At 45.0% G+C, this 21,023-nt stretch overlaps 1 protein-coding gene across 1 annotated transcript in view; it reads right to left on the bottom strand.

The window, feature by feature from the left end:
* Positions 1-21,023, bottom strand: part of VCL (vinculin) — a 1,795,541-nt gene that overhangs the window by 1,006,189 nt on the left and 768,329 nt on the right. Inside the window, exon 12 of the mRNA XM_044055664.1 lies at positions 15,425-15,578. Coding sequence (XP_043911599.1) covers positions 15,425-15,578 — 154 coding nt within the window. The remainder of the gene's footprint in view (positions 1-15,424; positions 15,579-21,023) is intronic.

Genomic DNA, 21,023 nt, shown 5'->3' with positions numbered 1-21,023 from the left:
AGGGGACAGGGTTTTTGGCAGAAGCAGCCTTGACCCTTTTGGGACCCTGTGAGATAGTTTCTGGGTCAGCAGCAGGGTCAGCAGCAGGGTTTTTGTAAAGACATTTATGGGAGTCTGGGACCCTGTAGTATCTGTCCGGCTTAACAGGGGCAGGAGGTAAAGAGTGTGGAGACAGGCCAGACTCTGAAAAAACATGATCTACTATGTCTAGAACCGGGGGAATTGTAAGAGGTCTGTGCTGAGGAAGTAAAAGAAAGTCTCCAAGTCTTTTCTTAGAATCGGAATAATCCTTGCATCTCCCAATGGAAATGCTCCCTCATGGTATGCAGGGTTTCCCTAAAAGAATAGTCCTCAGGAGGAGAAGCTGAAGGAATAGAATCTTCAGCATGAGAACCCTCATAGGGAAGAACAGAATATCCCTGATCAGAAGAGGAATCAGAGGAAATGAAAACCTGATCAGAGGAATCATATTCAGTGTCTTGCCTAAGCCTCTTATCAGGAGGGGGATGGGAACCCCTGATCAAAGTAATTGGGTCTTCAGCCATTTTGAGCATCTGTTTCTTGGGCATAGACACCTGTCCTGGAGAATGCTGTACTGGTTTCCCTGTCTTTAAAACTGTTTTAGACTTTGTCTTTAATGCTGAAGTAGGCTTTATATAAAGTTGTGTAGGTCTGAAGACACCCTCAGAAGCCGATGCCTGCTCAGCGGCTCTGGACCCATCTGAGGGATTAATTTCCTAAGGGCCAATACCTTGAGTATCCAGAGGCCTAGCTGTCTCCACATGGGAGTCGGAGGCCTGTGGCTCTAAGATAGCGGGAGTCAGGGGCTGTGAAAGCGCCTCACTGAGCACTGGCGAACCGGCAACTGGCCTAGAAGAGGCTTTGTCGTTGGTTTTGGACCTCGGATGCTTGTCCTCGTCTTTATCCTTGCATTTTTTATGAATTCCGGTCGTCGGTTGTTCCGATGGCATTATGTAGTTAAACCTTCTGCCAAAATAATGGAAAGCAAAATCGTACAGACGCTTAATAGTGCGTTGGTTAAATCTAGTACAAAACCGACACATCGTGGTCAGGGCCTAGGCAAGGAATACAGTAAGAGTGGAAATCCTTATGAGGTATTTGCTTCCCACAAGAAATACAATTGTTAACGTTTTCTGACATCGGTCTGGGGCAAGAAAAAAGTTTCCCCAATGGTTTACTTAGCTTTATTGAAGACTTCGGATCTGAAATTCGACCGGCACTTAACTGCTTTTGCTTCGGGTACCGCGAGGCAAGAAAGACTGAAGAAAATAGCGTCGGCTGCATCTTTTATACCCCTGGCGCACTGAGGTCAGGGAAGAGGCGACAGCAACCAATGCTGGACCAGGACTTTGGAATTCAGGCCGACTGCGGGTAGCCTGTCAGCAGGATAACCCAAGTGTAATGACTGCAACAGTGAAACACGAACATCCTCAGAGACCGACTCCAAGACTGGGAGCTGGCTCCGAACCAAAGGGACACTCGGCTCAGAGGACTGTGGAACCGATGACCCTGAAACCTCTAATCTTTTTACATTCTTAGTAACTTTAGAATCTCCTAAAGATTTAGATGATTTTAAAGAAGTGCTAGCACCTTCCTGGCTACCCAACATCTCAGAGAAAGTACAGTTTTGTACCTACCATAAATGTAGATGTCCGATAGGTATGCATCTGCAGTCATAACATATGGGGTTGTCCTGCCTCAGGCAGCCCTTCGGTCGGCCGGATTCCAAAGTCTGGGTCTGGCCTCGGCTGATCGTTAGAGCGTCTGGGGTATAAAAGCATCAGCCGACGCCATTTTCCTCAGTTTTTCTTGCCCCAGATGCCAGGTGCCCTCTAGGAAGGCTAAATTTGGATAAATGCAATAGAATTCCAAACATTTGCAAAATTATATATATATATATATATATATATATATATATATATATATATATATACATACATGTACATACAAACAAATACACCATAATAGATTCCCCCAGCTAGCTAAAAGAGGGGTAAACACCCTAGGAATGCCACAGAGGGGTAGGAGGGAGGGTAAACCTGACTGCAGATGCATACCTATCGGACATCTACATCTAAGGTAGGTACAAAACTGTACTATGTCCTTCAAGGATGCATCTGCAGTCATAACATATGGGTAGAATACCATAGCCAATCTGGGGGAGGAGGTACTAAGAAAAAGATGGTGTAGTTAAGATCCCCTGCAGGACTGCAGTAGCAAAGCCTGCTCTGGATCTGGAGTATAAAGGTAGATTATAATGTTTGGTAAATGTATGCACGGAGCTCCAAGTAGCAGCTTCTAAAATGTCCTTGGTAGCCACCCCTCCTAGGAAGGCTGTAGTGGTGGCCGTGGCCCTTGTGGAATGGGGCCTGATGTTTGCAGGAACTGACTTTCCATGAAAGGAGTAACAAAACTGAATGCAATTTCCTATCCATTTTGAAATTGTCTGTTTGGAAATTGCTTTTCCTTGCACCCCAGCAGCATGTGCTACAAATAGTTGGTCAGTTTTTCTGCTACTTTTAGTTCTGTCCAAGTAGTAGCGTAGTTGTCTGTGTATATCCAGGGTATGCAGAAGTTTTTCCCCCTATTCTGTGGATTTGGGAAGAACGTAGGCAAGTGAATAGCTTGGTTCAAGGATACCCTAGATACCACCTTTGGCATAAAAGTAGGATTAGTTCTTAGTGTAACTCTGTCCTGATGGAAGATAAGAAATGGCTGTACTGCCATTAATGCTTGTAACTCAGATACTCTTCTTGCTGAAGTTATTGCCAGAAGGAATGCAGTTTTCCAAGACAGAAACTGAAGATCCGCTGTTGCTGCTGGTTCAAAGGGAGGAAGTGTTAGTTTCTCCAAGACAAAGTTGAGATCCCAAGCAGGTAAAGGGGTTTTCTTGGAGGTTTGATATTTTGATCCCTCTCAGAAATTGCTTGAGGAGAGGGTGTGAGAAGATAGGTGGATCCACATTGTATTCTGCTGAAATTGCTGAGGCATGAATCTTAATGGAAGAATAGGAAAGGCCATTGTGGAACAGTTCTGCTAAGTATTCCAGAATATGTGTCATGCTTGCGACTGTCACATCTAAGCCTTTTGATGTGTTCCAAATGAAAAATCTTTTCCATTTAGCTGAGTATGTCTTCCTTGTGGAAGGCCGCGAGCTTCCATGATAATGTCCTTCACTCTCTGTGATAAAACATTTTGTTTTGGATTTAAGGGATTTTCCAGGCAGTTAGCTGCAATGTTTTTAAGTTGGGATGCATGATCTTGAAATTGTTCTGTGTCAGAAGAAGAGGCCATAGGGAGAGAGGCCATGGTTTTGCCTGTGACATGCTCCTCAATAGTGGATACCAGTGTTGCCTTGGCCAGTCTGGAGCTATCAGAATCACTCTTGGCTGTTCCTCCCTGATCTTCAGTAGAACCTTGTACATTAAAGGGAGAGGTGGGAAGGCATATACTTTTAGAGCTTTCCAGCTGAAAGAGAGAGAGTCCACCCTCCATGCTTGTGGGTGGTATGTCCTTGAGCAGAATGTCCTCAGTTGATGGTTGAGGGGGGAGGCGAACAGATCTATCTCCGGCGTTCCCCATGCCTTTGTTATGAGTTGGAAGATGTCTGGGTGTAGCATCCATTCGTGTGCATCCATGGTAGTTCATAGGTTGGTTCATAGGTTGGTACTAGGCTATCAGCCCTAGGGCCTATACAAGCCTAGCCATAACAATTCCCTGGCTATTTCTTCCCACATGATTTACTTTCCTGGACCCCTGTCTAGCAGGGCGACTGACGTGATCCCAGGGGTGAATTTCCTTTCTCCCATCCAAACATCAAGGTTCCTCTTGAAGAGGTCCAAAGAGGCACTCTGCTTGACATGTATGGGCAATTTATTCCAGAGTCTGGGGAGTCTCTGGGTCAGGAACCTATCCCTCCAGCATGTTTTGTTTATTGTGATGACAAGGTTTAGATCCCTGGAGCGTGTAGCTCTGAGGGATTGGGATTTCTTTAAGTGTAGCATGTCCAACAGCTCTGGGTTTGACATGCCCTTGTATGTTAAGCAGAGATCGCCTCTGAGTAGACGATATGCGACAGAGTATAGCTGGAGTTTTTTAAAGCGGTCAGCATAGGGCATCTGCTTTAGGCCTGTGATTCTTTTAGTGAGGTATTTCTGAGGCCTTTCCAGTTGTTGCAGATGTCTTGAGAGGTACATACCAAATGGGGCGTTGTATTCTATAATGGGTCTAATGAGGGATGAGTACAGTGGGACAATGACCTCCTTTTTTCTGGATGAAAAGCCCTTCGTGATGAGGTGTGCTACATAGAAGGATTTCCTGACTGTTGTGGCGATGTGGTTATCGAAGGTGAGACCACTGTCCACCTGTGTCCCTAAGTCTCTTATCACACTTTGTGTTTAGTGCACTGCCACCTATATGGTAATTCATGGATACATTTTTTTTTCCCAAAGGGGATAACAATACATTTCTTGGCATTGAGCTTGAGCCCATGGCTCTGGCACCAAGCATCTGTTTCTGTAAGGCCCTTTTGTAGAGTATCCACATCATTTGGGGATTCAATAATGGCTCCCAGTTTGCAGTCATCTGCAAACTTTGTTAGCCAGAGTCCCTTAGTGTTGACCTGTACTTCAGAGAAGTAGATGCCAAACAAGAGCGGCCCCAGGACTGAACCCTGAGGTACTCCACTTGTCACTTGTCTGGAGCTGGATTTGGAGTCGGCTACTTTTACAGTGTGGGTTCTATCAGTAAGCCATTTAGCAACCCATTGGGTGACATAGGGATTAATACCCAACTTAGTAAGTTTATCTATGATTCCAGAGTGGGGGATGGTGTCAAAGGCCTTGGCAAGGTCTAGATAGGCTGTGTGGACCACCTTACCCTTGTCCATGGCTCTGGAGACTGATTCAAAGAAGTCAATCAGGTTCAGTAGACAAGATCGGCCCTTCACAAACCCAAACTGGGTGGGGTCCAGTGTTTGAAGGTTGCCAATGTCTTTGTTTATAAGTTCCATGATAATATGCTCCATGGCCTTGCAGATAAGGCTTGTCAAACTGATGGGACAGTAGTTTCCGCGATCCAAGGTGGATCCCCCCTTGTGGATTGGGATAACTGTAGCTCTGCGCCACTCAGTGGGCACGAAACCTGAGGTGAGGCTATGACTAAACATGACACTTAGGTGAGGTGCCAGTTCATATTGTAGTTCATGTAGTACACAGCCCGGGATGTCATCTGGTCCCATGGATGCTGTATTCTTGGCTTTAGAGAGTGCGTTTTGTACCTGTGTGGCCGTTATTACTGGAATTTGGCAATCTTCCGGTATTGAGATGGGCCATTTAGGGGGTGAGAGGGGGGTGAAGTTGGCACTGAATCGATCTGCCAGGATATTGGCAATATCCTTTGGATCAGTATATTTATTGCCATTCTGTTTTAGCTCAGAGCAGATCTGAGCATTGCCATTTAGATTCTTGACATAGTTATAGAATGCTTTGTGGTTGTCCTTGGAATCTTTGGCAATTTTATTTTCATAACTAGCTTTGGAGGATTTTATGAGGCATCTCAGTTTCTTACTGAGGCTAAGAAGGGAGTTTTTTGCATCCTGGGATTTTCCTCTCTTCTGCAAAAGTTTCTTCCTTTTGTTGTAAAGTTTGTTTATGGCAGGGGACCACCAGATTGGCTTCCTTTTTTTGGATGAGAGCATTTTGGTTCTATTTGGGATGGCACGATTCATGCATGAGTGGATATGCTCGTACAGTGCCTTAGTATAGGATTCAGCAGTTGAACTTTCAGTTCCCGTCTGCATGGGTGTCATGAAGTTTGTCACTTCTGACTTGAGTAGCATGAAGTTGGCTTTGGAGAAGTTTTTTATGGTGGTTTCTTTACTGGGGGCTCGGAGTGGGATGTGGATGTTAAGGGTGATTAGCTTATGGTCAGACCTGACTAACGAGGGGGTAACCATAGGTATGGAGCATTGATTTGCCATGTTGGTAATGACCAGGTCTAGGATATTGGAGCCCCTGGTGGGACTATGGATTAGTTGATCCAGGGCGTTGGAATTTATGAATTCCAAGAACTGTTGCGCAAAGGTGTTGGGACAGGAGTAGTTTTCCCAGTTAATGGCAGGGTAGTTAAAATCACCCAGTATTAGGGTGTTTGGATCTATCTTAATATTTTCCAGTATGTTTAAAAAGGTGTAGTGAGAATCTTGGGGTATGGTGGGGGATCTGTAGCAAGCTACAATTTGGATTGCAGTCTTACCTAGTGTTAGTTGCACTTGGAGAATTTCAGACACATTGTGTTGGCCAACTAACCTGGTGGTGTGAATATCCTTGGTGAATATTGACACTCCTCCACCTTTAGTGTTTCGGTCCTGGTTTTGTGGCCGAAAAGTGTGGTAAGAGTTGTAGCCTGGTATTGCAGGGGTGCTCTCTGGAGCCTTGAACCAGGTCTTAGTTACTGCACAGATATCGATGTTCTCCATTTTAGGAGTGCCTCGAGAGAGTGCATTTTGAGGTTTAGACTTCTAGCATTGAGTAGCATTACCTTCAGATTTTGCATGCTTGTACCTGTTACGGTGGTGGTTTTGTCCTTTGAAGTTTGCCTAAAAAAGGCACTATAGGGGTGGCAAGAGCCTTAGCCAGTAACCTGAATCCCAGGGGCGACAGGTGCAGACCATCTCTGGCAAAGCATTGTGGTCTGTCAATCATGTCATCCCAGGCAGACAGATACTGGATCCCCTTTGAATGACACCATAAGCATAGCCAATTGTTGAAGTCAATCATTTTATCCTTATATTGTTGTATCATTCTGGTTCTGCTTCAGCTGTCTGCCAGTGCATTTTCCTTTCCTGGCACGAACTGGGACTGCAGTTGGATATTGAGTTTCAGGCATAACTCCCATAGAGTCATAGCCAGCCGGCATAGAGGGTAGGAGTGTGTGCCTCCCTGCTTGTTTATGTACCACATGACCGTGGTGTTCTGTCCTTATTAACAGGTGGCCTTGATGGAGGAAGGGTTTGAAAGCCTCGATTGCATGCATCACTGCCAGCATTTCCTTTTGGTTTATGTGCATGTGTAGCTGTCCTTGAGACCATAAGCCTTGGATACAGTTGCCCTCCATGTGTGCTCCCCATCCTCGGTCTGAAGCGTCCGTGGTGATGGTTTGTTTTGTTTTTGGCTTGTTGAAAGGCAATCCTCTGTTGGACTGGCAGGCCTGAGCCTACCACAGGAATTTCTTTTGAAGGCAAGGAATGATTGGTATTAAGGTTTCCAAACTGTGTCTGTGTTGAGACCATACACTCCTTAGGTACCATTGTAATTTTCTCATATGCAGCCCGGCCTGTGGTATCAGAATTATGCAGGATGCCATGTAACCCAGGGCCTGCAGGATTTTCCTTGCAGTAAGCTGAGCTTGTCTTGTCAGATTCATGAAGTAATCCGGAAGTTGTTTTTGTTTTTCTTCTGTGAGAAAGGCCATTTGGGTGGTTGTGTCTAGATCCGCACCCAGAAAGGTTATCCTTTGGGATGGAACCAGTCTTGATTTTTGGATGTTGACTGTGTATCCCAATGCCTGTAGTAGGTGGATGGCATAGGCCAAGTCTTATCAAATTTACCTTGTTGTCCGCTTGTATAAGGCAGTCGTCCAGATAAGGGTAGATTTGAATCCCCTGAAGTCTGCAGTGTGCAATTACTGATGCCAGGCATTTCGTGAATACTCTGGGCGCAGTAGATAAGCCAAAGGGCAATGCTGAGAATTGATAATGCTCTGGATCCTGCAAGAAATCTGAGGTGTCTTCTGCAGTTTGGTCGAATAGGGACGTGCAGGTATGCCTCCTTGAGATCTAGAGTCACCAGCCAAGACTCCTTGCCCAACATGGAAAGAAGTTGCTGTAGGGTCAGCATCTTGAATTTTGGCACAATGAGGTAAGTATTCAGTGCAGACAGGTCGAGAATAGGCCTCCATTGATTTTCTTTTCTTGGTACAAGGAATAGTCTGGAGTAAAATCCTTGGCCTTGCTCTGAAAGTGGTACCTTTTCTATAGCTTTCATTTGAAGCAAGTTGTTGATCTGCTTTAAAGCCTCTGCCCTCTGATTTGGTGGTAGGTTTGGCATTCCGTTTCTTTTTGGCAAAGTGTGGAAGTGGAACCTGTATCCTTTGTCTATTATTTGCAGTGTCCATGTGTCCCTTGTAATATAATGCCAATTTTCCGAGAATAAAGCAAGCTTTCTGCCCAAGGGTGCTTCCAGTTGAGCCCTGGTGGGTGGAATCAGAGTAAAGTCATTGAGCCTGTCCTGGTGTAGTAGTTGTTGCTGCTGCTGTTGCACTACCTCTCTGGTTGGCAGGCTGCCACTGGCGGCCTCTGTAAGAGCCTCTAGATTGGCCTCTGCCTCTGGGGCATCTGTTCCTGCCTCTCTGGGCTCTGTCCGAGTCTGGAAAGGACCAATTCTTAGTAGGCCAGTTTCTGCTGAATCTCGGTGGTTGTACTTGTAGGAAATCCTTAACTGTTTGCACAGATTTTGCCTTTTCTTCATACTTTAAGACCTCCTGAGCAGAGGAGCCAAATAAATTTTGTTTCTCCATTGGAGCATCCAGGAGTTTAGCTTTAACATGGTCTGGCAAAGATTGTTCCTTCAGCCAGGCATGCCTAATAACTGCCCCAGTCATAGCTGACCTAAATGAAGCCTCCAATGCATCATAACCACATTTTAAGAAATGATTACTAACCTGCTGTGAGTTGTGTACCAAATCCTGAAGGGATTTACGGTCAAGGGGCTCAGGAGAAGAAAGCTTCTTGTTCAGTTCATCTAACAAATACTCTTGGTACTGTATCATATGAAATTGACAATTTAGTGCCCTGACGGAAAGAGTTGCAGAAGTATATACCTTCTTTCCCCATCTCTCTAAAGCTCTAGACTCTCTTTCAGAAGGTAGAGGATTTTTGGCAGTGGCAGCCGCAACCCCTTTAGGGCCCAGAGTAATAGTTTCTGGGTCTGCAGAATGGGCTTTATACAGATGAAAATGAGAATCCGGGACCCTGTAGTATCTATCAGGTTTGGCAGGGGCCAGGGGGGAGAGTATCAGGGGCTGTACTGACATCATTGTACACATCATGAATTACATTCAAAACAGGAGGTATAGCTAAGGGCCTATGCTGAGGCAAATGTAAAAAGGTCCTTAATCTTTTTCTAGAATCAGTGAAATCCTGACCTTGCCATTGAAAATGCTCTCTCATGGAGTGTAAAGTCTCACCAAAGGAAAACTTCAGGAGGGGAGGCCGAAGGGATAGATTCTTCTGCATCAGAATCCTCATAGGGCGAATAAGCCTCCTCCTGGTGGTCTGACAACTCAGAACCATCAGAGGACTCATCTGAAGAGTGTGGGTCAGAAGGCTCAGTCCTGGGCCTTTTGTCTGGTGGAGGGCGAGAGGCCCTGTCCGGGTGAGGTTGTGAACCTCTAATTAAAGAAATAAGGTCCTCTGCAAGGCTGAGGATCTGAGAACTAGAGGAAGGCCTCTGGGATGTAGTCTTGGGAGGCAAAGCTTTAGAAAGTTTAGCAGCTTTAGCCCTAGAAAAGGCCTTAATGGACATGGAAGCAGGGGGCCTAGCTGCCCCACATGCAGGAGTAGATATGTCCAAAGGTATGGTGTCGGACATATCCTGGGCACTGGTTTCGGTAGGTAGCTCGGTAGCCGACTCAGCTGAGGCCTCCCGGGCCGCGGTGGTCGGTTGAGTGGATTCGGATGAAGGAATCTCCGAGGAGACTGTTTCGGTCGAAACAGAGACACTCGCGGTAGGCCTTACCGTGGTTTCAGCCGAAACCGCGGGCCGCGAGTGTCTGTCCTTGTCCTTTTGTTTTTTCACCAAATGTGATGTCGGAGTCTCCGACGGCATTTTATATGCAAAACTAGCCCCAAAAAATTCCTCTGCAAACTCCGACCGACGTCTAAGAGTTCATCGGTTGAAGGAAGCACAGGCTGAACAGGACGATACGTCGTGGTCTGGGCCTAAGCAAGGAAGGCAGTAGGAATGGAAATCCTTATGAGGTATTTGTTTCCCACAAGTTAAACAATTATTTACTTTATCTGACATCGGCTGAGGCAAGAAAGAGTCCCCAACGGGGTACTTAGCTTTTTCGAAGTTTTCGGTAGCTGAAATCACTGGATCTGACCGACCGGCACTTGCGAACAGCTTCTGCTTCGGGCACCGCGTGGCAAGAAAGACTGAGGAAAATGGCATCGGCTGATGCTTTTATACCCCAAACGCTCTGACGTCGGGGAAGGTGCGACATCAGCCGAGGCCAGGGCCAGACCCAGACTTTGGAATCCGGCCGACCGAAGGGCTGCCTGAGGTAGGACAACCCCATATGTTATGACTGCAGATGCATCCTTGAAGGACATCGTATGCTGCGCAACCCCCTATCAATAAGTTTTCTCCTTCTCTCTAAGAGAACCCTAGAGGAAAAGAGGGGCAAATACTGCAAGAGTCTTGGAGGTGTTTAGCCCCCAGACAGTAAACATATTGGACATGCCCGTCAGTGACAAACATTTTCTGTCCACAATCTGGACATTTCTTAAATCCCGATTTGGGATGAGACTTTTCCCTCTCATCCAACATGTTCAAAGTTTGAAACAGGCACACCACAAAATTAACCTGTAGAGGTTAAATACAGGGCTAACTAGGCCCACACTAAAATATACTAATAACGAGAAGAAATTTGTTAAATCTAAATAGGGCTAACAAAAGGCCCAACACTCTAAGAAACTAAGCCAACACAGGGGCACTATCTAGTACAATCTAATCTGCTTATAACTATAGAATTTTAATGAGAAACACACACACACACACACACACACTAAATAGAGAATAATATATCAAAAAGTGGGCGAAATAAATTTTTAAACTTGTGATTTAGCAAAAATATGGTCCGAGCTGACTGGATCACAGAGATCTCTCTTGCCGAGGCAAACTAGATCTGAGGTAATTCCAGCAGTACATTGTTGGATAAGGGGCTTGGTCTCAAGCTACTGCCAAACCTTGAGCTTCGCTATTGGCCGTGTCGGAGCAGAGGATCGGCTCCGAACCCTTCAAAATCGGAGAGAATAAAAGGCGAGATTTAACAAATTCACATTGAAAATTTCAGGAGTCGGCCGACCGGCACTTGCGAACTGCTTCCGCTTCAGGCATCGCACGGCAAGAAAAACTGATGTAATGGCATCGGCTACATGCTTTACACCAGAGTACCTGATGTCATGGAAGATGAGACAGTAACTGACGCAGGACCCAAGACTTTGATAATCAGGCTGACTGAGGGCTACTGCAAGCAGATTAACCCAAATGTGATGACCGCAACAGTGAAACACGAAGAACATCAACTTCACATCAAATGTTAAGTAAAATACAATAAAATAAACAAAATAAATGGGATTGCTGCAAAGGGTATTTCAAGTAAGGCATATTCATCGATGAAAAGTCTAAGGTAAGTTCAACATGCCAGAATGAGCCATCTAACCCAACATATGCACCAGTTTATTTTGCTTATGCAAGTGACTGGTTATGTAGATCCTTAAGTCCCACGTTTACTTTCTTTACAACAGTCCAACTTTAGCTCTCCTGGTGATAACTGAAGAGCTGAAGTATACTGCAGCAACTCAACTCCTCTTACAGAGCACAAGACAGACAAATGTCACAACCTAAAGGATGTTTGACTGCTATCACTGATGCTATTACTGACAAATGTCTTTTCAGCGACTCTGACACAGATATCCTTCAGTGCCAGAGCCATGGCCTAAAGTTAAATGCCAAAAATGCATAGTCATACCCTTGGGAAAAACAAGGTTACCCCTAGCTACCAAATAGGTGGCAATCCACTGAGTACAGAAGAAGTTATCAGGGACCTGGGGACCCAGGTTGATAGTAGTCTGTCATTCGACACCCATGTAGCTAAAGTAGTTAGGAAGACCTTCTACATTGCCCACCTTATCATGAAGGGATTCTCATCTAGATCAAGGAGGTCATAGTCTCCCATACTCATCACTCATCAGACCAATGATTGAGTACAAAATGTATCTGACCCGACACTTGCAGCAGCTGGAGAGGCCACAAAAGTTCCTCACCAAAAGGATAAAGGGTCTCAAACATCTGTCCTATGCTGCCCGACTGAAAGAACTCCAGCTCTATTCAGTAAACACCGCTGCTCAGGAGGTGACCTTTGCCTAACATACAAGGCCATGTCAAACCCAGATTTGATGAATATGCTTCACCTCAAAAATCTAGATCCGTCAGAGCCACAAGGGCGGGAGACTTAAACCTCGACACGGCTATTAATAGGACGTGCTGGAGGGATAGATTCATCACCCAAAGACTCCCTATGCTGTGGAATAAAATCCCGGTATATGTGAGGCAGAGCACCTCGCTGGCCTTGTTCAAGAGAAATCTTGACCAATGGATGGGAGATCGCAGATATACCCCAGGGATTACCTCAGTGTCACTGCTCAACAGAGGCACAGCAAAATAATGGGTATAGTTCCCCATACTAAATTGTAAATGCCCTCGGGCAGATAGCCTAGTATGAACCTATGAACCTATGGAAAATTGGCAGTACACAATCTATGTCAAACTGCAAGTTTTGGAGTGCCCGTAAAAAATAAAAAAAAATAAAACTACATCACAAAAACTAGTACCAAATATTCAAAACCATCACTATGTACTGAATGACCAAAACAGAATTTGACTTTTTTGCTACAGCAAATCAGTGTACCAGTGTATTATGAAATGGCCTAAAGGCTGGCAAGAGACTTGACCAGATTGCAAAAACAGGTATGCAAGACATGGCAGCTAAAATTTAATACAAAAAAGTAAAATGATATATGTTGGTGGAGAAAGAATATCCAATAAATTATTACACACCTAAAGAAGGAACAACAAATAAAGGCTCTAGGGCAGCTCTTATGAGATAAGTCAGACTCTAAGGCAGCTCCTATCAGATAAGTCAGACTCTAGGGCAGTGCATACGAGATAAGTCAGACTCTTGGGCAGCGCATATGAGAAAAGTCAGACTCTTGGGCAGCGCATATGAGAAAAGTCAGACTACAGCAGCGCACATGAGATAAGTCAGACTCTAGGGCAGCACATATGAGATAAGTAGCACATATGAGATACGTCAATTAATGTTAAAGGCAGCGAGAAAGCTTGGGTGATACCAGGATTCAACGGAAGAGGCATCATAAGCAGAAAACGTTCATAGGCAAGTACTAGGCTGCCCAAGGGCATCTATAAGCCTAGCCAGAATGTGTTGACTTTTGCTGCTCCCTTAGATTAGTTCCCTGTGCCTCTGCCCAGCAGAGCTACTGCAGTGATCCCCAGGGTAAATATTCTGTTTCCCATCCACTCGTCAATGTTTCTCTTGAGTGTTAGTGAGGGACTCTGCCTAATGTAGACTGGAATCCTGTTCCAAAGCATGGGGGAGTCTCTGGGACAGGAATATATCCCTCCAGCACGTCCTATTTATCATTGTGGTGAGGTTTAGGATCCCTGGAGTGTGTGGCTCTCGGGGATTTGTTTTTTTTTTAGGTGGAGCATGTCCATCAATTCTGGGTTGGACATGGCCTTGTATGTCAGGCAGAGATCACCTCTGAGTAAGCAGTATGCAACCAAGTACAGCTGGAGTTTCTTCAGTCAGGCTGCATAGGGCATCTGCTTGAGGCCAGTAATCCTCTTGGTGAGGTACTTCTGTGGTCTTTCCAGCTGTTGCAAGTGTCTTGTAAGGTACATCCCCCAAATGGGGCGTTGTACTCTATGATGGGTCTGATGAGTGATGAGAAGAGGGGCAAAATAACCTCTTTTGTTCTAGATGCGAACCCTTTTGTGATTAGGTGGGCCACACAGAACAATTTTTCTAACCACCTTGGCAATATGATTATCAAAGGAGAGATTACTATCTACTTGGGTCCCCAGATCCCTTACTACATTTTCTGTATTTAGGGGACTACCACGTATGTGGCAGTTTGCGGGTACTTGTTTTTTTCCTAAAGGGGATGACTATGCACTTTTGGCATTTAGCTTGAGGCTATGATTTTGACACCAGGTAACAGTCTCAGTGAGACCCTTCTGGAGGATGTCTGTATCAGCCAGTCTCTCAGTTATGACCCCCAGTTTGCAATCTGCGAACTTGGTCAGCCATAGTCCTTCCTATGCTTGCCTGTACCTCTGAGAAGTATATACCGAACAGGAGGGGTCCCAGGACTGAGCCCTGGGGGACGCCACTTGTAACCGGTTTAGTGTCTGACCTAGAGCCTGCAACTCTCACCGTGTGGGTTCTATCCGGAAGCCAACTGGCAACCCATCTTGTGATGTAGGGGCTTAAGTTCAGGCTTGTGAGCTTTTCTATAATACCAGAATGGGGAATGGTGTCGAAAGCCTTTGCAAGGTCTAGGTAGGCTGTGTGGACTTCCTTTCCCTCATCTAAAGCTTTGGTAACTGTCTCAAAAAAGTCCACCAGGTTTAGGAAGCATGATCTGCCCTTAAAGCCAAACTGGCTAAGGTTGAATGTTTGGAGGTTCCCCAATTTCTCTGTTAATGAGTTCCATGAAGATGCGTTCCATAGCCTTGCAGACCAGGCTAGTCAGGCTTATACGGTGATAGTTCCCAGGGTCCATTGTGACTCCAACTTTGTGGAGCGGGATAACTGTTGCTGTGCACCACTCTATGGGTACATAGCCTGTAGAGAGGCTGAGTTTGAACAGTGTGTTTAGGTGAGGGGTTAGTTCATTTTGGAGCTTGTGTAAGTCGCAGTCTGGGACACCGTCCGGTCTCACTGAAGCTGTGGTTTTGGCTTTGGATAGGGCTGTTTTAACCTGTGTGTCAGTGATTCTCGGGGCCCTACATTCTTCTGGTATGGTTATGGGCCCTTTAGGGGGTGAGAGGGGAGTAAAGTTTGCATTAAACCTGTCTGCCAGAATGTTGGCAGTATCAGTCGGTTCAGTGTATTTTATGCTATTCTGCACCAACTCGGAGCAGATCTGAGAGTTTCCACTTAGGTTCTTGACATAGCTAAAGAACGCTTTGTAGTTATGTTTGGAGTCCCTTGGCAATGTTTCTTTCTAAGCTAGCCTTCGATGATTTTATGAGGGATCGTAGGTCATCATATCATTATAGAAACAAATAATGGAAGGAAATGTAATAAGGAAAATATGAAGAGCGGTGAGAACAAGTTAATATACAAGCTGCTGATTCAGACGAATCTACTGCTACACTTGGAAAGAGGAATTCAGGTCTGCACTTAACATTTCTATGTTCCTAGAAAAAGACACCCAATTAGCTTAGCAATCTATCTTTTTCTCAGCTATTACCTTTTACTGTTGTCACCAGTTTTTTTTTCAGAAATATGAATTGAATACTGCATTACACACCTGGGCTGTGTCAATCTTCTTTGCAATGGCTTGTTTGTAGTTGGTCATGGCTTCTAGTTTGCGAGCTGCATTTTCCACCTTTGCAGTCAACATATCCAGACCCTGAGAAACTTGCTGGGCCTTCTGAATTGCTACAGGTGAGGCTCCCTGACCCCTATAAAGGAAGTCAGGAAGATTATTACCATCATCAGTCTAACAAAAACCTTATAAGCATTTTACATTGGACATCATGTCATGCAAACATTTAACTTACCCAAATTTGGGCATTGCATCAAATCAACAGAAAAGTGCAGCTGTCTAATAACTTACCATAACAGTAGATGTCCTACTGATAACTGCTTCGGTAGTCATAATGAATGAGTCATCACTGCTGATGTCCAGCTGCACGTCCGATGTGCAACCTCAGTTCATAAGTGTAGGACATATAGGCGGATGCATGAGAAAAATTCTTTTAGACTATCCCCAAGTCAGCAGCCTGAAGACTGCTGAGATTGAGACTGGTCAGTTAGAATGAGTGAAGCATAAATTGCTAAGGAAGCCACTTTTCTTCTAAGAGATTGTCCACAGTACAGACGCAGAGGAAGGAGAAAGAGTGGCACTGAGATTATGGAACAGGAGCTCAGAGCGGAGGAAGGGTGGTAAGGAATACTGCAACAATGATCAACATTATATCTACTGTTATGGTAAGCCCTTACACAACTATACTATGGCCTGACTGACACCACTGCTACAGTACTCGATGACCAGATGATTCCCAAGAGTTGAAGGGAAAAGTAAGGGTGGCTGGTTAGTGAGCTGCAGAACTGTCCAAGAGGCCCGAAAGGACAGATCTAGTGAAGGCAGCCCTAGACCTTGAAAATGCAACCAATCCCATCGTCTTTATAGAAGGGGTGGAAGAAGGATCAGCTAGCAGCTTCTAGCATGGTCCTGACATCCACCCCTTTGTAGAAGGTCTCAGATGATGCTACTGCCCTGGCAGAATGAGCTTGAGGGCATGAGGGCAAGGACTTTCCATTGAGAGAATAACAGGAGATGGCTTTAGAGATCCAGCTGGAACTGTTTGCTTAGACATTGGGTGGCCAAATTTTGAGTGCATGCAGGAGACAAACAGCAGGTCAGAATATCTAATGATATGGTTTTGTCAAAATAGAATCTTAACTGTCTATGATTGACTACAAAGTGTAGCAACCTTCTCCCTTTCTGTGGGTTGGGAAAGAAGGTTGGATTTATAGCCCAGTTAAATGACAGTTCATTCGTGACTTTAGGTATGAATGAAGGGTTAGCTCTCAAGGTCACCCTATCCTTGTGAAAAATAAAAAAGGCCAGGATAGCCATGAGAATCTGAAGTTCTGAGACTCTCCCAGCTGAAGACAGAGAGAAGTTGAATAGTTTTCCAGGTGCAGACCATGGAGTTAGCAGAGACTGCTGGTTCAAAAGGAAGCAAAGTACGTTTTTCTAGCACAAAGTTGAGATACCAAGGAGGGGTGATGTGATTTCTTGCGGTTTAAGATGCAGTGCCCCTTTAAGGAATAATGTCACCTCAGGTCTGGACATGAGAAGAACTGAGTGGTAGATGCGCAGAGATGGATGACAGGTGGTCTTGTACGGAATAGTTGGCCAAACCTGTGTGAATGAGCTCTCACAGATATTTTAGTATGGAAGGTATCTGTAATTTTCTAGAGTCATGTCCATTCCTGTGTTACCAAATGAAAAATCTCTTCTATTTAGCCAAGTAGGATTTTCAAGTGGTGGGTCACCTGGTTTCTTGTAGAACACAGGTCCATAGGAGGTTACTAGGCTAATGACCCTGGGTCCTATACAAGCCTAGCCATGCAAAGAAAAAAAATTGAGTACCCATATTGATCATGTTTAGACAGTTATTTTCTTTGCAGAGAGATTCTATGATCAGCACCAAATGCCCCTGTCCATTAGGAATATGGATGCCACCCCCAGGGTAAATTTATGGTCACTCATCCAGTTATCAAGGCTGCACTTGAATAAAGTCATTGAAGAGCTCTGCTTCACATGGAATGTGAGCTTATCCCAGAGGACTGGCAATCACTGGGATATATAGACGTTTGTTCAGCATGTTCTGTTGATGTCACAGGCCAGGGTGAGACACCTGGAGCGAGTGTCTTGTGCCATTTGATTTTTGGATGTGCAGCAATTTCATTAGGTCAGGGTCTGAGATACTGCTTTGCAGGCCAGGCATAGGTCACCTCTCAGCAGCCTGTATGATACAGTGACAAGAAACAGGGCTTTCAGTCTGTCCTTGTAGGTCATGTTTTGGAGGCTTTGGATTCTCTTGGTAAGAAATCTCTGTGGTCTCTCCAATTGCTGCAGGTGTCTGGTGAGGAAAGCTCTACTTGTATCAAGATTATGTCACTCCAGTTGGGACACAAACGCACAATGCCTAGCTTAGGAGGCCAATCCCTTATCCAGTAGGCCACTGGGGTCTGACATTCTCTGAAAAGTGGTACCTGGAACGAATTAGAATCATGTCATCAATACAGTTAAGTTTTGGGGGATAACAGGTTAGGGTGTAGTAGTGATCCCTTCTGCTGTGTGATGAGAACTGCTTGTGCTGGTAGTTTGCAGTAGCTGCCCCTGATTAGGTGAAAAAGAGGAGGAAACCAATGCTATTGTGGCCAAAAGGAGATCACTAGCAAGAGTTTTAAGCTTTTCTTTTTGCGCCTTTAGAAAAACTCCTGGGATAAGAAGTAGAGGAGGAAAGGCATAGAGGAATGTCCCTGTTCACTGAAAACATCTGTCCAACAGGCTAAGGGGCCAGGGCCTCTGGGTGCAAAAGAGGGGGAGATGTTTGTTGGTCACTGATGCAAATAGGTCTGAAGTGTCCCCTATCTATGAAAGCCCAGGAAGACCTGCTGTTGACAGTCCATTCGTAAGGATCCTCCAAGGTCTTGCTTAATGAGTCTGCCATCACATTGTCCTATGATGGAATGTATATGGCTACTAAGGACATGTTTTTTTCTGGGTGTCAGTCTGCACAATTGGTAAGACCTGGTTCCTCCTTGCTTATGTAACAAGACTGTGGTATTTGTCTGTGAACCCTCTTAGGGGACCTGGCCTCCAAACATGGGAAGAGACTTGAAGAGCTTGGATGGCTGCCCTCATCTCCTTCATGTTGTGTTCCTTTAGTACCTTTGGTTGTCACCTGCCCAGGCTCCCCATGCCTTGTCCTTCTTGAATTGGAAGTGGTGCAGTGAAAGGAAGTCCTGGGTTGAGTATCACTTGGTCCTTCCACCATAAGAACTCACTCCTGAGATGAGATAATAGAAGGATTACTGTGTTAAAGGATGAGAATGTTGGGAGAAGAGGCTTGAATTAACAAGTCATCTAAGTAGGGAAACATCTGGACTCCCTATGTTCAACAGAAGGCAAGTTACTGGTGCCAGACACTATGTAAAAATTCCTGGAGCTGTGGAAAGCTCAAAAGGCAAAGCAGTAAACTGAAAGTCAGATGATCCAGCACAAATCCTGAGAAATCCTGCAATGGGGTAGAAATAGAATATGGAGGTAGGCATGTTTTAGATCTCGAGTTACTAGAAAAGCCTGAGGCAGAATGAATGAAAGGAGTGTGCATACATACAGCATTTTGAAAGTTGGCACTTACACAGAGCTACAACGAGTTTCCATTACTTTTCTTTCCTTGGTAATAGGAAAAGTCTGGAGTAAAAGCCCCCCCCCCCAAATTTCTGGGGTACAGGTTCTGCTGTGCCTTGTGCCTGCAATTCCCATAGGATGGGTGGAAGCAGGTGGATCTGGTTATATGGAGGGGCTGGCATAACATTTAGAAGATGGATTTCCACCCAAGACATGGCATACCCCTTTTTGGTAATAGAAAGCAGTCATTATTGGTTTGTGGTAATCTTTTCTCAGTTGAAAATTGATGAGGGGAGCCTTTTTGAGATGGACAGGGCAAAGGTGTAGATAGTCACAGAGATTCACCTCCAAAGGGAGACCTCACAGAAGAAGAATCTCTGATTTCTCTGAGAATCTCCTTATGGAGGCTATCCTGTGTTTCCGACTAGGCCTAGGATCTCATCTAACCAAACAAGCGAGTTTTGTTTGGTAATTGCTCTAGTACCTAAATCTGGAGGTTAATAGAAGCCGCCTGTATTTTTCATGTTTCTTCCCCGATTTTGGAAGGCTTATAAACACTGGTTGCCAGAGGTCCAAACTGAAGAAGTTTGCCTGAAGGGGAATCTTCAGATATGGGTGGACTGTGCAACCATGCATACCTGCAGAGGACTGACCAGTAGCACCCGCTCTGAATGAGGCCTCTACAGCATCATAACTACATTTAATGCTGTGCCTAGCTACTTGTGTAGCCTGAATAAGCAATAAAGTACAGTTTTGTACCTACCACAAATGTAGATGTTAGAGTGTTCACCCTGCTGCAGTCATCACACTTGGGTTATCCTGCCGTCAGGCGGTCCCGCAGTTGGCCTGAGTTCCAAAGTCTTGGTCCGGCGTCGGTTGCTGTCGCTTCTTCCCTGACGTCAGTGTGCCAGGGGTATACAAGAGGCATTCAACGCCATTTCCTTCAGTTTTTCTTGCCCCAGATGTCAGGTGCCCCCAATAGGTAGGCAATATATATATATATTGCTGTATAAAAATGTACATATAAAAATAAAACAATACCTTCAGACACAAGCAAATACACCACAGTGGTTGTATAGGATAGAATGGTAGAGATAAGTCCAGCTAGTTTAGAGGGGATGGAGGGAGGGTAACCTGGACTGCAGCAGGGTGAACACTAACATCTACATTTATGGTAGGTACAAAGCTGTACTATGTTCATCGTGTTACCCTGCTGCAGTCATCACACTTGGGTTGAATCCCAAAACTAAGGATGGGTGGTGGAGCTAAACAGGGTTAGAAGAAGCTAGTAAGCCCTGCAAAACTGCAGTGGCAAAACCAGCTCTAGTCTTAGAATATAGAGGTAAGTGACGGTGTTTGGTGAAGGTGTGAACTGAACTCCAAGTTGCAGCTTCCAGAATATCCTTGGTTGGCACCCCCTGAGAAAGGCTGCTGATGTAGCTGTAGCCCTGGTGGAGTGGGACCTAATGTTAGCATGTACCGGTTCCCATGATGCGTGTAGCAGAAACGTATGCAATTTCCTATCCATTTTGAAATGGTCTGTTTTGAGATAGCTTTTCCTTGTGATCCTGCAGCATAGTCTACAAAGAGCTGGTCAGATTTTCTGAAAGCCTTAGTTTTATGCAAGTAGTAATGTAATTGCCTGTGAATGTCCAAAGAGTGCAGGAGTCTTTCTTCTTTGTTCTGGGGATTTGGGCAAATGAATGGTTTGGTTTAGGGTCACACTGGATACCACCTTTGGCATAAGGGAAGGGTTAGTTCGTAGAGAGACTCTGTCTTGATGAAAAATGAGGAAAGGCTCCACTGCCATTAGTGCCTGTAGCTCTGAGACTCTTCTAGCTGAAGTTATTGCTAGTAGCAGGGCAGTTTTCCATGAAAGAAATTTTAAGTCAGCTGAAAAAGCTGGTTCAAAGGGCGGCAGTGTAAGCTTTTCCAGAACAAAGTTGAGATCCCAAGTAGGTGTTGGTGCTCTCCT

This window comes from Protopterus annectens, chromosome 14.part0, assembly GCF_019279795.1.
Source record: "Protopterus annectens isolate FY-2018-M chromosome 14.part0, PAN1.0, whole genome shotgun sequence".
Classification (NCBI taxonomy): Eukaryota; Metazoa; Chordata; order Ceratodontiformes; family Protopteridae; genus Protopterus; species Protopterus annectens.
The sequence above is the reverse complement of the archived record's forward strand: the minus strand, read 5'-3'. Positions and strand labels throughout refer to the sequence as shown.